This window comes from Acinonyx jubatus, chromosome X (assembly GCF_027475565.1).
Source record: "Acinonyx jubatus isolate Ajub_Pintada_27869175 chromosome X, VMU_Ajub_asm_v1.0, whole genome shotgun sequence".
In the NCBI taxonomy this organism is placed as follows: domain Eukaryota; kingdom Metazoa; phylum Chordata; class Mammalia; order Carnivora; family Felidae; genus Acinonyx; species Acinonyx jubatus.
The window spans coordinates 55,366,519-55,382,925 of record NC_069389.1 but is presented as its reverse complement, the minus strand read 5'-3'; the positions used below and the strand labels follow the sequence as shown (position 1 = coordinate 55,382,925).

Sequence of the window (16,407 nt, the reverse complement as noted above, 5' to 3'; positions counted from 1 at the left end):
GCATAAATTTTTACAAGTGTTATATCCTCTTGTTGGATTGCTCTCTATCATATAGTATTCTTCTTTCTCTCTTGTTACAATCTTGTAAGTCTGTTTTGTCTGATAGAAGTATTGGTGTCTGAGTTTCCTTTTTGCTTCCATTTGCATGACAAATGTTTTCCATCCCTCTACTTTCAATCTGCGCGAGTCTTTAGGTCTGAAATGAGTCTCCTTCAGGCAGCATTGCTTTTTTATCCATTGAGTCATCCGATGTCTTTTGATTGGAGCATTTAGTCCATTTATATTCAAAGTAATTATTAATAGGTATATACTTATTGCCATTTTGTTACTTGATTTATGTGGGGTTTTTTAAGTTCCTTTCTGTTCCTTTTTTCTCTTTCTCTTCGTGGTTTGATGGCTTTATTTGGTGATATGATTGGATTCCTTTATTTATTCATTTTTTGTATCTATTATAGGTTTTTGATTTGTGGGTACCATTAGATTCATATATAACATCTTATGAATATAGCAGTCTATATTAAGTTCATAGTCACTTAAGTTTAAAACCATTCTAAACCTCCAGTTTTTTTTATTCTTTCTCTGTAAAATTTTACCCTGCATCTCCTCTGTTTTTTCCTGTTTCAGAAATGGCAATTCTACTACTCTAGTACCTTAAGTCTAAAACTGTGGGGTCATCCTTGGCTCTTCTTTTTCATACCACTTTTCTAATCAATCTGATGATTCTGTCAGCTATTCTTTTGAAATGTATTCAGAATCTGACCACTTTCTAACCACTCACATTGTCCCCACTCTGGTATAAACCAACATTATCTATTTCCTGGATTATTGGTATACTTCCCTAACAGGTATTTCTGCTTCTGCTCTTTCTCCCTACATCTATTTTCTTATTTATTTTTTATTAAGTTATTTTTAATTCCAGTATAGTTAACATGCAATGTTATATTTGTCTCAGTTATAGAAAATAGTGATTCCAAAAATCTATAGATTTTTGACGAACACCCTGTGTTCGTCATGGCAAGTACCCTCCTTAATCCCCATCACCTATTTCACCCATCCCACCACCTGCCTTCCCTCTATCACTTTGTTTTCTATAGTCTATTTCTTAGTTTGTCTCTCTCTTTTTCTCCTTTACTCATTTATTCCTTAAATTTCACATGAGTGAAATCATATGGTATTTATCTTTCTCTAACTTATTTCAGTTAGCATTATACACTATAGCTCCATCTATGTCATTGAAAATATCAAGGTTTCATTCTTTTTTATTATCATGTGTGTTTGCGTGTGTGTGTGTGTGTGTGACACATGCACACACCAGATATTTTTTATACATTCATCAGTTGATGCACACTTGAGCAGTTGACATATCTTGGCTGTTGTGAATAATGCTGCCATAAACAGGGCTGCATGTATCCCTTTAAATTAGTGTTCTTGTATTCTTTGGGTAAATACCCAGTAGTGGGATTACTGGATCATAGGGTAGTTCTATTTTTAACTTTTTGAGGAACCTCCATACTATTTTCCACAGTGGCTGCACTGGTTTGAATTTCCATCAACAGTCCCTTCAGCCGTTTTCAATACAGTAGACAGAGAGATTCTGTTGAAACAGAGGTCAGATCTTGCCAATCCTCCATTCAAAAATCCTCCAATCGTTCCCTATCTCACACAGTGTAAAAGTCAAAGTCCTTACCTTGTCTTACAAGGGTCTATATTTGACTTTGCTAATTGATCTCATCTCCTTCCTTCTCTTTCTTGCTCACTCTGTTCCCAGCCACACTGATCTTTCTAGAAAATACCAAAAGTTTTTCTGCTTCAGAGCATTTGTATACACTATTTCTTCTCTCCCTTTCCTCCTCAAAATATTATATGCAGGGCCCACACCTTCATTTCATCAAGTCTCTTCACAAATATTACCTTATTAGTGGGACCTTCCCTGATCACTTTACAGCATACACCATCACCTTCTCTCCCTTTTACACTGCTATATTTCTCTCCTCACCACTTACTACCACCAATGTTGTTTATTGCCCATCTTTTTACAGTGTAAGTTAAACTCTTTGAGGGCATTAAGAAATATGTATTGAGAGTCTACTATGGGATCACCTGGGTTACTCAGTTGAGTGTCCAACTTTGGCTCAGGTCATGATCTTGCGGTTTGTGAGTTTGAGCCCCGTGTCAGGCTCTGTGCTGACAGCTCAGAGCCTAGAGCCTGCTTTAGATTGTGTGTCTCCCTCTCTCTCTCTGCCCAGACCCTGCTCGCACTCTGTCTCTCTCTCAAAAATAAATAAACATTAAAGAAAAACTTAGAAAAAAAGGGTTTACTATGTACCAGGTCCTTTCCTAAGCCATGGGGATATAAAAGTGAACAAAACAGATAATACCACTATCCTTCCGGCATTTCAAATCTAGAATTATATAAGGTGCTATATTTTCTCAGGAAATATTTGATAAATGCATTGAATAAATATAGCATTCACTCAATAGAGTAATAGGAATGGTTCAAAAGTAAAGGATGTTTGGATTGGTTCCCCACTCTACAAGTAATTGGATCACCCACCCCATGTAAAGAAATGGTTCTGTAGCTTCCCAGGTAAAAGGCTAGAAATTTATTCAAATCCCACGACCTCCAGACATTCTATATTCCTGACTCTAAGGGCTCTTGGATTCCTCCTAGGTATACTTTTTAAAGAAAAAAATATCTGGTATTGTATGAGAAATATGGCATCAACACAAAGGGACTGGAATCTAGTGACTATCAGACCAGGAGGAAATGAGATAAGGAGTGATACAAATTAATAATAGAAGTTTCAGCCTTGTCTAGAGACAAAAATACTTTGTATCAAAACAGAATAAACACTGTAAAGAACAAGCAGAGATGCTGGTAGCTAGATCCAGATAAAGTGGTTTGGGAGAGAGGAGGAAGTGGCCTTCTTTAAGAGAAAACTTAGTAGGCCAGATGAAGAGGTAAATTTTAGAATCTATTAGACTTCCCACTTGGAGAAGGGAAGAATATGCCCACTGCATAAGGTGATATTGCTCTTACAACCTCTTCCTTCTCCTCCTTAACAACCAGGGAATATGAAAGATTTAGTGGTTCTAGAAGTAGCCTCAGGAGGAGTCAAAGATAGAAAAACCTACATGCATCAAAGGGGTGAGATCATTAGGAGAGGAAAGGAACAATAATTCTGTTTGTAGCTTCCACATAGCCTTTTGAAGACTTCCAGGAAATTGGCTGTAAGCAGTGTGTGAAAAATGGGTGCCTTTTACTTCATGGACTGCATTTCCTAGGCTTGAACTTAGTCATCAATTATTATGCAAAATGTCTGCTCTCGAGAATGGCCCCACTGGTCCAGTTCTCCATTTGAGGGCTCAATAATGCTGCCACTTCCAGAGACTAGAATGTCCCACTTATCTAATTTTTCTGACTCTCCTGTTTAATTACAGAGTCCTTGTTCTGAGTCCTTTTCAGACTTCATTTAGTTCTACTTCTTGTTCCTACTGACAAATTCCTGGCTCCATTTCTTCAATAGTTCATGCCTTCTGGAATTGCTTCCATCATTGGCCCTTACTCACATTGACAAATGTCAGCTCAAAAATCTCATTTTAATCTTTATATAGTCATATTGTTTTGTAACACCCCCCTCCCCCACCGGCATATATCTTTGGCAGATGTAGACAGATACATGCTGTCTTTAAATCCAGATGGTTTTGCAGCAGTCCAGAGCTCTGCATTCTACAAATTCCTGTGACGAAGAGGTACATTCTGTCATTTGACAGAGTGATGTTGAAACAGAGCAATTCAATGACCCTGCGTAGGAGCTAGTGCAACATTTTGTTATGCCCCACAAAATGTATTGCTAGTTAACTCAAATCTGTTGTAACTCAAATCTGTTGTAACTCAAATCAGTAAGAAGGGTTTTAATGGCACATCATAACCTAGCTGAAGGGGAAATCAATATCATCAACTTACACTAAAACACCAACAATTTGCCAGACACTAGGCTAGAGTCTCAAGTTATACAAAGAGAAATGAACCCCTGCCCTCAAGGAGTTTACAGATGAGTTCTAAAAGCTCTAGTTCATGTTTGAGCATGGTAGCTGATAGCAACATTGACATAATGACCATTGGAATTAACACATCATGTAAGTGCCACCGTGACATTCTGTCAATTGGAAGAATAGGATTGAATACTCTTGGTGGCCTTAGTAGATATGGGGTGTCTCCAGGAGAGATGAGGTCCTTATGGAGGGTGATCATGAGAGATATAAATGCTACCATGGCTCTCACATATACTGTGAAATGACTGAAAATATCTGGGATTGGAAGAAAGAGGATCCTTATAAAATCAGCTTTATATCAAGTTTATCGACTGATTCATATATGAGGCTTGAAAAAAATCTTCTGTGACCCAGATAGACTTACCATCTGCTCCTTCACTGCTTTTGCTTCTTTTATTACGGCGAACACGCCTGCTTTCCTCTTCAGAGTATGATTTTTCTTCAGGAAAGAAGAAATTCAGAAGGGCCACCTACAAAAAAAAAAAAAAAAGTAAATGAGTAAAAGGTTGACTCTAGTCAACCATAGCCAACATAAAAAACTGGCTTTCTGTAGACAGTCTACCTTCACCTTAAATTCACTGTGTCTAAAGCTTGAGCCCATCTTCTCCACTATATAAATCCTTTTACTTTTGATGCATTATGCCAATCATTCCAACTATGAAATTTTGGTTAATCTCTGAATCCCCTCTCTACAAATACCTAATAAGTGATCCTTCAAGTCCCATTCTCCACATATTTCTAGGGTTTAGAGAGCCCAGTCACAAATTTCTAACTTCTCTCACATATTATACTGATGTCTGTCCAGAATTAGACTTAAGTTTGCTCCCCCCTCTTGGACTTCAATATTATCCATCCATGACATTTCCACATTCCTATTTGTGACGAACTTTTGGTTTGTTCCTAGAATGCTGTGCATCCAATTATGATTGGATAGTATGAGTTATGTCCACATTCTTCTGGGATTTAGTCATGACAAAGCACACAATTATTCTGTCCCTTTCCAAGGCTCTTACAGGACTCCTACAGCACTCGTGGTCTATAAGACTCATTTGGGTACTTAGACCTCTACTACCTTATGATGATCTTTCATAATAATACAATGTTTCATATGTGAATGGGCCTGGTTTCACTAACAATAATCATAGCTTAAATATATACTTGTTTAAGTCAATCATAATCTTTTAACACGAATGCTTCTTTGCGGTTAAAAAAATGTGATTGAGGTAAACCATGGACCGAGTAGTAGGTTTCAGAGTGATTCTAATCCTGACTCTGCCATTTATAGCTGTGTAATCTTGGGCAAGTTACTTAAATTTTAATTTTCTCATCTGTAAATTGGGATAATAATAGTACTTTGCTCATAAAGTAGTTATAGGGTTAGTACAGTACCCAGCATTTAATATACATTCAATAAATGCTAGCTATTACTATTATTAAAATTAATCTTCACAATACACTGATTATTTTGAGAGTTAAAAAAGAAGAAACAAATCTGCATTTTCACCCTATTGTCAGTTCAAAAAAGAATTAAAAAATCCTCATATCTGCTGCATCTCTGATTAACTGGAAAAAGAATGGGTAAGACTTAAAAAGGTCCTAACATTCCATACAAACTTTTTTCAAAATCCTGTGGTTTACTGTTTACATAGAACAATTACATCAAACAGCCTTACCACACATAGTTCGTGTCTTGAAGAATATATTCATGTATTAAATATAAAATTAATAAATGAATATATAATTTCCAAATTGCCATTGGGTTGTATTTAAAAATATTTAGGTTGAACTATTTGAAACTGCCATTGTTTTGTATCCAAAATGCTTGAATATCAGCAATTTCACACAGTTCAACTGAGCAGTATTCTTAAATCACTTAATTGGAATTTAAAATGGATTTTCCCATAGAATAAACATAATAAAGTCTGGCTAGGTTTCCAGAAAGCCCATAGACAGTTAACTGACAATTTAAATAAGCTATCACACAACTAATAATATAAACCCAAACTGCTATTTACAATGAAATCTCAATCATTTCCAACTCTAGAAGAACAAGTGATTCTGGATAGAAGATTTTTCTTGATAACTTTGCTGAAATTTCAGCTCTTTGGATAGAAATTAGTCTACAATCTATGATTTAACTGAGGGTTTACTGAAAATGTAGTAGACTGTAAATCGCCCCAGTCCACTATGGATTTAAGTTAAAAAAACATTACACCCATTTAGCCCATCCCCCACCTCCTCTCTAGCAACCCCCAATTTGTTTTCTGTATTTAAGAGCCTCTTATGGTTTCCCTCCCTGTTTTTATCTTATTTTTCCTCCCCTTCCCTTATGTTCATCTGTTGTATTTCCTTCACACCTGTCAGAATGGCTGAAATTAACAACTCAGGAAACAACAAATGTTGATGAGGATACGGAGAAAGGGGAACACTTTTGCACTGCTGGTGGGAATACAAAATGGTGCAGCCACTGTGGAAAACAGTATAGAGATTCCTCAAAAAATTAAAAATATAGGTAGCCTATGACCCAGAAATTGCACCACTAAGTATTTATACAAAGGATATAAAAATGCTGATTCAAAGGGACCCATACAACCCAATGTTTATAGCAGCGCTATCAACAATAGCCAAATTATGGTAAAAGCCCAAATGTCCACTGACTGATGAATGGATAAAGAAGATATGGTGTGTGTGTGTGTGTGTGTGTGTGTGTGTGTGTGTGTGTGTGTTAGAATATTACTTGGCAGTCAAAAAGAACGAAATCTTGCTATTTGCAACAACGTGGATAGAACTAGAACATATTATGCTAAGTGAAATAAGTCACTCAGAGAAAGATAAGTAGCATGTGACTTCACCCATTTGTGAAATATAAGAAACAAAATTGATGGGGGCACCTAGGTGGCTCCATTGGTTAAGTGACTGACTTCAGCTCAGGTCATGATCTCATGGTTCATGGGTTTGAGCCCCACATTGGGGTCTCTGCTGTCAGCAAGATGCTGGCTTCAGATCCTCTGTCTCCCTCCCTCTGCTCCTCTCCCCCACCACACCCTCTCACTCTCTCTCAAAAATAAACATTAAAAAAATTATAAACAAAACAGATGAACATAGGGGAAGGGAAGGAAAAATGAGATAAAAACATACAGGGAGGCAAAGCATAAGAGACTGTTAGATACAGAGAACAAACTGAGGGTTGCTGGAGGGGTGTTGGGTGGGGGGACTGGCTAAATAGATGATGGGCATTAAGGATGGCACTTGTAGGGCTGAGTACTAGGTGCTATATGTAAGTGATGAATTGCTAAATTCTACTCCTGAAACCAATATTACACTATATATTAACTTGGATTTAAATTAAAAATAAAATAAAATTTAAAAAATTGCAAATTAAATTACAGAGCAATACATGCTTTGTTAGAAAGAAGTATATAGTTCTCTGAGAGCAAGAAAAAAAAAACATCTAATATAGACTAGGAGGGAACAAGATGTCTTGGAGGAGGTGCTACCTCTGAGTCCTGAAGGATGTTGAAGATTCAGTGGTGAATGGGAAGGCAAAAAGGAATTCCAGGCATAGAGAGCATTGTTTAGAGGTTCAGAGGAAAGAGAATGGCAGTTTTTGAAAATACAAGTACCTTAGAATAAGTGGTAGGAGGTGGGAGCAATGGCAAAAAATGAGCCAAGAGACATTCAATAAGGGCCAGATCATGATAAGGAATTTAGGCTTTATCCTGAAGCAAGGGGATCCTCTGAAGGTTTTACCTTGGCAAATTTTTGTACCTTATGAAAATCTGAGCTATAATTTATATATAGCAAAATGTACACATTTTAGGCATACAGTTTGAAGAGTTTTGAAAAAATATACACACCTTTGTAACCATCATCAAAATCAAGGTATAGTACATTTCCATCACCCCAGAAATTTCCCTTGTGCCCCTTCCAGTCACTCTTCAGGTCTATCTCCTAATCCAGGAAACCACTGTTTTGACTTCTGTCACCATAGCTTAGTTTTTCTTATTCTAGAATGTCACATATATTGAATCATACAGTATGACTGAATGATTTCTGTGTATTGTATCTTTTTTGCAACATGTCTGTGAGACTCACCCATGTTTTGGGTATCAGTAGTTCTTTCCTTTATATTGCTGAATAGTATTTCCTTAAATGGATATACCACAATTTCTAATATATTCACCTATTGAAGGACATTTGGGTTAATTCCAGTTTGGGGCTATTAGGAACAAAGCTAATATGAGATTTCATGTATTAGTCTTTCTGGGGACATATGTTTTCATTTTTCTTGGGCAAACACCTCAGGGGAGAACTTCTGGGTTATATGGTATGTATTTGTTGTGAGGAACTGCTAAACTGTTTTCCAGAATGACTGTACCATTCTTTAAAAAAATTTTTTTTGTTTATTTATTTTGAAAGAGAGAGGGAGAGGGAGAGGGAGGGGGAGAGAGAGAGAGAGAGAGAGAGCAAGTAGGGGGGGCAGAGAGAGAGGGAGACACAGAATCTGAGGCAGGCTCCAGGCTCTGAGCTGTCAGCACAGAGCCCGACGCGAGGCTCGAACTCACAAACTGCGAGATCATGACCTGAGCTGAAGTCAGACGCTCAACCAACTGAGCCACCCAGGTGTCCCATGACTGTACCATTCTATACTCCCACCAGCAATGTATGAGAGTTCATGTTTCGTGCATCTTTAGTCTACTTGATATTGTTAATATTTTTAATTTTAACCATTCTTGCAGATGTAGTGTTTCATTGTCAATGGTGTTTGAATTCTTAAACTTTTAAAAATATTTTTCTTTTATCTTGCTAGCAACTATCAGATTTCACATCACTTACCTATAACTTACCTATAATCTTTTCAAGTCCCTTTAAGTTTACTGCTTATAATCTGCTATAAGATTGACATCTTGCTAAAACTAATCAGAATCATGTGCAAACAAAATAAACAGGTAATCAGTGCATTTTTTCAAATGTTTTATTTATTTTTCAGAGAGAGAGAGAGTGAGCAGGGGAGAGGCAGAGAGAGAGACAGAGGATCCTAAGCAGGCTCTGTGTTGACAGAAGTGAGCCTAGTGGGAGCTTGAATTCACAAACTGTGAGATCATGACCTGAGCTGAAGTTAGTTGCTCAAATGACTGAGCCACCCAGGCGCCCTGGTAATCAGTGCATTTTTGAATGGCTTTTCCAATAGTTGAGATGCATATTCCCTGGCAGTTTAGAGGCCATCTGCTTACTGCTTGATTCCTGCCTGTGGTTTGAATAGGTGAATTTGTTCAAATTACTGAGTTTTACACAGGTATGTTATTACAGTATAATGCTATTTGTAGGGGACAGGAATTTTGAAGTCCAAATGGAGACCCTCCTTGCCATCAGCAACTACAATTCCAGAATTTTTTTCATATTCCATGTTCCCTCGTGGTCTCAGTTTGTATGGGTGCTCTGGTAGGGTCTTTAGCATAGTCTTGTGTCAACAGAAGGCAACAGATGGCAACAGAAAATGCTCATATATTAATTGTTACAATGGGTCTGATGGGAGTTTGAGAGAACTCAAGCTCCCAAAAGAGGAGGGCTAAGGAAGAAATAAACTCCTTCAGATAGCAGAAACAATCTAGCTCACATGGGTAGTAGGAATAGCTTAAAGTCCCTTAAGAGAGGCTATTGATGAGTATGGAACATTCATAAATCAAATGTTTATTGGAAGGGGACTGCCTTTATATGACAATTGTAATGTCAATTAAAAACCATATGAAAACAACACAAAAAACTGTTTAAACTGAAAGAGGATCTCTATTCACAATGCCCTTATTTGAGTCTCAATTAGAGGTAGGATTGGAAACTATCCTCTGATTAGTATAATGGCAAAGACAAAAATCAGTGGCTGCTGATACAAACAATCTAGAATTCTAGCTTGAGTATTGCATTCATTAGCATGGCCTCCAGAGGCAAGTTGCAGAATATGAACAAAACAGCTTTGTCTCTTTGAATATTGCTTTCCTATTGCACTAGGGAGGAGGCATCAGGAATGTTGGCCACAGTCAGACATTTTGCTCAAGGGAAAAAAAATCTAATTCTTTACACTTTATTAACTGATTACACCCTTGTTTCCTATGGTAAAATTACATGGTAAACAGCACCTGCAGATTATAGGGATCTCAGCTGGAAACAATTCGTTAACAGTGAGATATAAGGGATATATCCATTACTGCTAGTGACTCTCCAGATATTGCTACATATTTTTTTCTAATATCTAAACCAACAAAATTATTTGGTACATTTATCTCTTTTTGCCATGACATAGAATAAATTTAATTCATTTTCTATTTTATGGTTAACGTACTTGATTGTATTAGATAATTCATAGAAAATTATTCATAACCTTCTTGAGAGTAGAGGCACATAGTAGGCCCCTAATAAATATCTAGCTGTTGGAAGAATAATAGGACTATTGGTAAACCATCCTTTTAAGCCAGAATGTTGTTGAACCCTAGTTGGACCTCATTTCTTAGGATTAACCATGGAGAGGTAGTCTAAGGACTTATTATACTACTGGCAGCAATCAAATCAAAGGGTTCTTAAGAATGAGAGAGTTCGTGGGTCAGTGGCTCTCAAACTTTGGTGTGCATCAGAATCACTATGCATGAGTGTTAAAATGTAGAATCCTGGGCCTTTCCCTCCCCAAATTTAGATTGAATAGGCTAAGGAGAGACCATAGAGTCTGATTTTTCAACTTGCTCACTATGGGATTTTGATGCAGGAGGTCCCTGATCCACATTTAGAGAAACTGCTGTATTGTTCATTCCTTAACTGGTCTCTTATCTGGAGACTGAACAGGCTGTCTTGTTTTGCCACTGGTGAAATAGGGCTCTCACATAGATCACGGTTTTCACATTTTACTCCATCATTCCTGGAGTTAATCTGTTTATAGAAACTGGTACTTCATCTCTCTAAAGAAGAGGCTGGTACCTACCAGGCTTTCTAAAATTGGCAAATCACTGATTTTTTTAAAAAAAGATTTATCTTTCAATATTCTTGAATAAATCTATTTTTCTTATTGCAATCACTGCTTTCACTGCCATCACCCACCAGCAATCACCAAGGATCTTCAAATAAGTAAAATAAAACCATTTATACCATGAGATATTTAACAAAATCTCCAGGTGATTCTACCATAGCAAGTTGTGAGCATCCCACTACCAATGAATGAAGCAGGATTGACTAAACTTTGATGGGTAGGTCACGGGTATATAATGAATACAGAAGCTCGCACTGAAGACATTTCTAATCTTATAAGAACCCTTAACTCAGCATGCTTTGATTTTCAATAAAAGGTCTGGAGAGGGTCACTCAGGATGGTGGTGCTTGCTGAACAAACACAGAGTACTTACTTACCATATGGAGGGCAGTGAACTAGATACTATCTTTAACATACATAGACAAACAACACACAGATAATCTCAACTTGCTTTGTAGTGCAATGATAGCACTACATAACAGGAGGTAGTGAGGTTTTTAAAAGCAGTGTGACAAGAAGGGAAGCACAGTATGTTCTGGTTGCTGAACGGAGTGTGCCAGCTTCTGAGAGCAAGCAAACAAGAACACTCAACATTGATCACAGCACTTCATGGAACCTGCCCCCAGTGGGGTAGGAATAGAGATGGCAGCAATCAGCCCAGATGCCAAAGAAAATTGGCACCTTGGACATCTCTGGTGTGAGTGCCAGGGATTGCCATCCCTTGTTGTAAATATGTCTGAGGATGACTGAAATTATGCAGTAAATCTAAACATGGAAGTGAAACATAACCAATATTTTTCACATAGAGCTAAAAGCAGTCACTGAATTCTGCTTCATAGGTAGTTTGACTTAAAAATCACCATCCAACAATGCAAGTGACTACAAAGTAGAAAGAAAAAAAATAACAGTATCTTTGTTTGAGAGATTACCATGGTGTGGCGTCAGCAAGAAAATATACTATAAAAAAGTTCAGTCTCTGGCTTTTTTTACCTCCCAGTTTTGGGTTCTCCGAATCACATAACACTTGTCAAATAATGCCTTATATATCTTTAATATTAAATTTCTTCCTTCATTCCTAGTAAGCTCCTTAAAGGTAGCTATATTTGTAGATTCAGAACCTGTGTGAACTTGTCCTCTGGACAAGGTGAAATCTGTTTAAGATACATATCAAGGAGAAAGATGAGTTATTTCAAACACACAACTACTAATGCAAAGGGGGAAAATGGATTCCTTCTCTAATCATCTGTTTCTAGGTTCAGCTCTATTCCTAACATACAGAACAGAGCTGGGAAGCTTACTAAATTGATTCTCATCAATGGACAATATAAGTTGTATCCAGCTTTTGTATGACTTTGAAATCCATAACCACCACAGATGTCACATCTACCTCATTGCACTGTTCTATCGTCAGGGTCGGAATCGTGTTTAATGTGAAATGGCAAGAAAGGATCACCACTACGGAGATTCTGGAAGTCAGCTGGTATGTGAGCATTAAAACAATGTTCATTGCTGACATTTTCAGAGATGCTATGACAGAAGAATACCCAAGCATCTTTCATATGGTGAGCTTTAAAGCATAACCATAAGCAAGGGTGACATAAGAAATACTCTAAAGGATGCACTAAAGCATAGCTTTAAGTAACATGACATAATTGTGGGATGCTTGGGAAAACAGCAGCAGAGTCAAGTTTGGAATGAAACAATATGGAATTTGGAAACTTTTTGAGCAAAGGCTTTTTAGCTGACCACAAGTTGAACACAGAAATACCAATGGTGACAGACTCTACAAATAGCAGCTGCAGTCACAAATCAAAAAGCAGGTTGTATGTATGTCGTATAGAAAGGACTTTTTGTTGAAGATTTAGTTTTTTCTCCCTACAACTGTGGGTATAATCAGTAGTGACATCTTTGAATAAGAAGGGCAGCAAAATATACTAGATGTCATTGCCTTCCCTTGGGAATGTCTGCTTAATTTGTAATTCCCCATACTTCTAAAGTTTAAGACAGTTAGACACATAAGGGAAAAAACCTTCCACTTCCACTTGTAAAACCTAGAAATTACTAAAGACTATCATTTTTGAATAGAATCCATTTAGAAATTAGAACGTACCTATAGAATTTATAGAAGAACCAGGATAAAACCATTCCAGCAATCCTGAGCTCTGGATTCAGAAAACATTAGCTCAAATGCATCCTCTTAATTATAAATTCTTAAGTGGCTTTTGACAATTTTATTTTTTATTAAAAAAAACTTTATTTATTTATTTATTTATTTATTTATTTATATTTTAAGAGAAAGAAAGAGAGCATGCAAGTGGGGGAGAGGAGCAGAGGGAGAGAATCTTAAGCAGGTTCCACACTCAGCATGGAGCCCAATGAAAGGCTTGATCCCACAAGCCTGAGATCATGACCTGAGACGAAATCAAGAGTCAGACAGTCAATGTACTCAGCCACCCAGGAGCCACAGTATTTGAAAATTTTATAACCATGTTTCAGTTTACCTTTACAAAGGTAGCCCAATGCAGGTTAGAGTAGGATTATGACCGAAATGAGATTGCCTATGCGATCCATTTAGTTTAAACTAGGATTTTCCCTTGTTCAAAATTGAACTATCATTAGCATTGTATAAAATCCATTCTGGTTTCCAATGGAGACCTAAACCACATAAACCACCTCTAAGCCTTATCTGAACACAACATTCAAGAGCAAGTATGGAGGAAGGGGAAAAATAAAGTAGCTAGTGAGAAGAAAGTTGCAACAGTCAGAACTTGAGGGGGTGGGGAATAGGACAGAGGTAAGAAGCAGATTAAGAAACAAATGGCTACTGCTTGTAAGAGAATGAAAATATTCTAAACATTGTAGAAAATTAAGCAATATTAAGGATTTTGAGAAAGATGAGTCATTCAGTTTATGTTGATGTTGAAATATGTTGTAAACAAAAGTTCAACTATTGTAACTAGGACTCGGATGATGAGAGAAAGGCTAGAAACAATGGTCCAAAAATATCCATGGGGTTGGAGGATAAGAAGGATATGAATGTAGGTACATAACTGGCTCACAGGAATGTGAATATAGAGAGTGAATCTCAGAGCTCAATCCGAAGGGAAAGATCAGTAAATTTAATTCAAAGGAGAGTCTAAGATAAGTATCTTAGAGGCAGGGAAGTGAATCAGTGGTGAAACACAAACCATTGTTGGGAAAAACAGTAAAGGGCCTGGGACAAAAATTCAGAACTTTAAACACTATAAAACTAGAATCACCAAGGGGGGAGAAAAAGTACTGGCAAGAAAATGGAGAGTCAAGGAAGACCATTTCACTGTGAGATTAGATAAATCTAGAGTTGCAATGCTGTCCTCAGATAATTTGGCATTTAGTGCCTCTTGTATACAAGTGTTTCTAGGCCCTCCCTTGAGGTAAATACAAAACAACTGGTTATGTGACATAATGGTAGACTAGTAGTGTTTCAGTAGCTATAAAAGAGAGAGAAAAAAATTTTTCAATATGGCTGTTGATTAGAATCCAGCATTTAAGTGTTTCTATGGAAATCTTCTTTTCTCACAGGAAAGTTCCTGACTCTTGCTTATGACCATGACAGTGAGTGAAGAAAGCCTCATGCTGAGTATTGTCTCATATTATCTTTACCACAGCATCTCAACAGAGCTACCCACTCAAAAAGAAATTAGGATAAAACATAAACAAATGAAATGAAGTATAGCAAAATACTCTATTCATTAGAGTCAATTTTATGCATATCCATTATTTTATTGTTAGTTTAGGAACCAAAGCTATCTTTCCATGGAGTAATGGAGAATTAGATTTCATTGCTGTCTACTGATCTCTTTCACAGAGCTTTAACCCTAATGAATCCTCTAATTTATAGTAATGGGTAAACAATGTTAGGTTTGTCCAGCTAATTGCTACTAATTACAAATATTCCCACCCCCAATTGACAAAACACTTATAAACCTTAAAATTTGAGGAGTATATAGACTTGTGGATCAAGGTGGCTGACTAACCACACAATTTTACCTCCTCTCTCTGCCAAGATCCCATTAAACAAATTTAAAAAAATGAAGAGAATAATAGATGGAATTAGCAGAAAAGAGATTTCAACATGTTTCTGAAACACAAAGTGGATACGATACTGACTGATAAAGAAGGTCAGAGAAATGACAGAGGGGGCTTACAGTTTAGGATGATGCTGGTCTGGTCTCTAGGACCCTAGAGAAGTCTGAAATTTGGAAATGCCAAGTAAGGGAGTCAGTGAGAATAAAACATGAAAACTTTGTTTAAATCCTGTGTACTGAATAATCCCCTGCCCCTGTGCATAGAAGCCCTAGTATTCAGTCATTTAGTCCCAAGGCAAATATATATATATATATATATATATATATATATATATATATATATATATATATTTATATATTTATTTATATATATATTTATACATATATACATATACATATATATATACACATATATATACACATATATACATATATATACACACACATATATAAGTTCTTTTTGTATTTTTATTTTTTTTAATTTTTTAATTTATTTTTTTGAGAGAGAGACAGAGCAAGCAGGGAAGGGACAGAGTGAGATGAAGAAAAAGAATCCCAAGCAGGCTCCACACTGTCAGTATGGAGTCCAATGCGGGGCTCGAACTCACGAACTGTGAGATCATGACCTGAGCTGAAAACAAGAGTTGGACGCTTAACCGACTGAGCCACAATGGTGCCCCAGAAAGTTCTCCTTTAAAGAGATTGAGTAAACCATAAGTATATAGTCAGGTAATATTCAACAAAGCAGGAAAGAATATCCAATTGGAAAAGGACAGTGTCTTTAACAAATGGTGCTGGGAAAACTGGACAGCAACATGCAAAAGAATGGAACTGGACTACTTTCTTATACCATACACACACACAAAAAAATTCAAAATGGATTAAAGACCTAAATGTGAGACCTTGAAATCATATGAATCCTAGAAGAGAACACAGGCAATAACTTCTGGCATCGCAATTTTTTTTTTCTAAATATGTCTCTTGTGCCAAGAGGAAAAAAGTAAAAATAAACTATTGGGACTACATCAAAATAAAGAGCTTTTACAAAGCAAAGGAAATAATCAACAAAACTAAAGGCAACCTATGGAATGGGAAGAGGTATTTGCAAATGACACATCCAATAAAGGGTTAGTATCCAAAATATATAAAGAATTTATATAACTTGACACCAAAACAAACAAATGATCCAATTAAAAAATGAGCAGAAGACATGAACAGGCATTTCTCTAAAGACATACAGATGGCCAACAGACACATGTAAAGATATTCATC

General features: G+C 36.7%; 1 protein-coding gene across 6 annotated transcripts in view; it reads right to left on the bottom strand.

Moving 5' to 3' along the window:
* EDA (ectodysplasin A) overlaps positions 1-16,407 on the bottom strand; it is a 412,220-nt gene that overhangs the window by 123,459 nt on the left and 272,354 nt on the right. For all 6 annotated transcript variants that reach the window (XM_027053657.2, XM_027053658.2, XM_027053661.2 and 3 more), the window contains exon 2: positions 4,421-4,526. In XM_027053657.2, the coding sequence (XP_026909458.1) occupies positions 4,421-4,526 (106 nt within the window). The remainder of the gene's footprint in view (positions 1-4,420; positions 4,527-16,407) is intronic.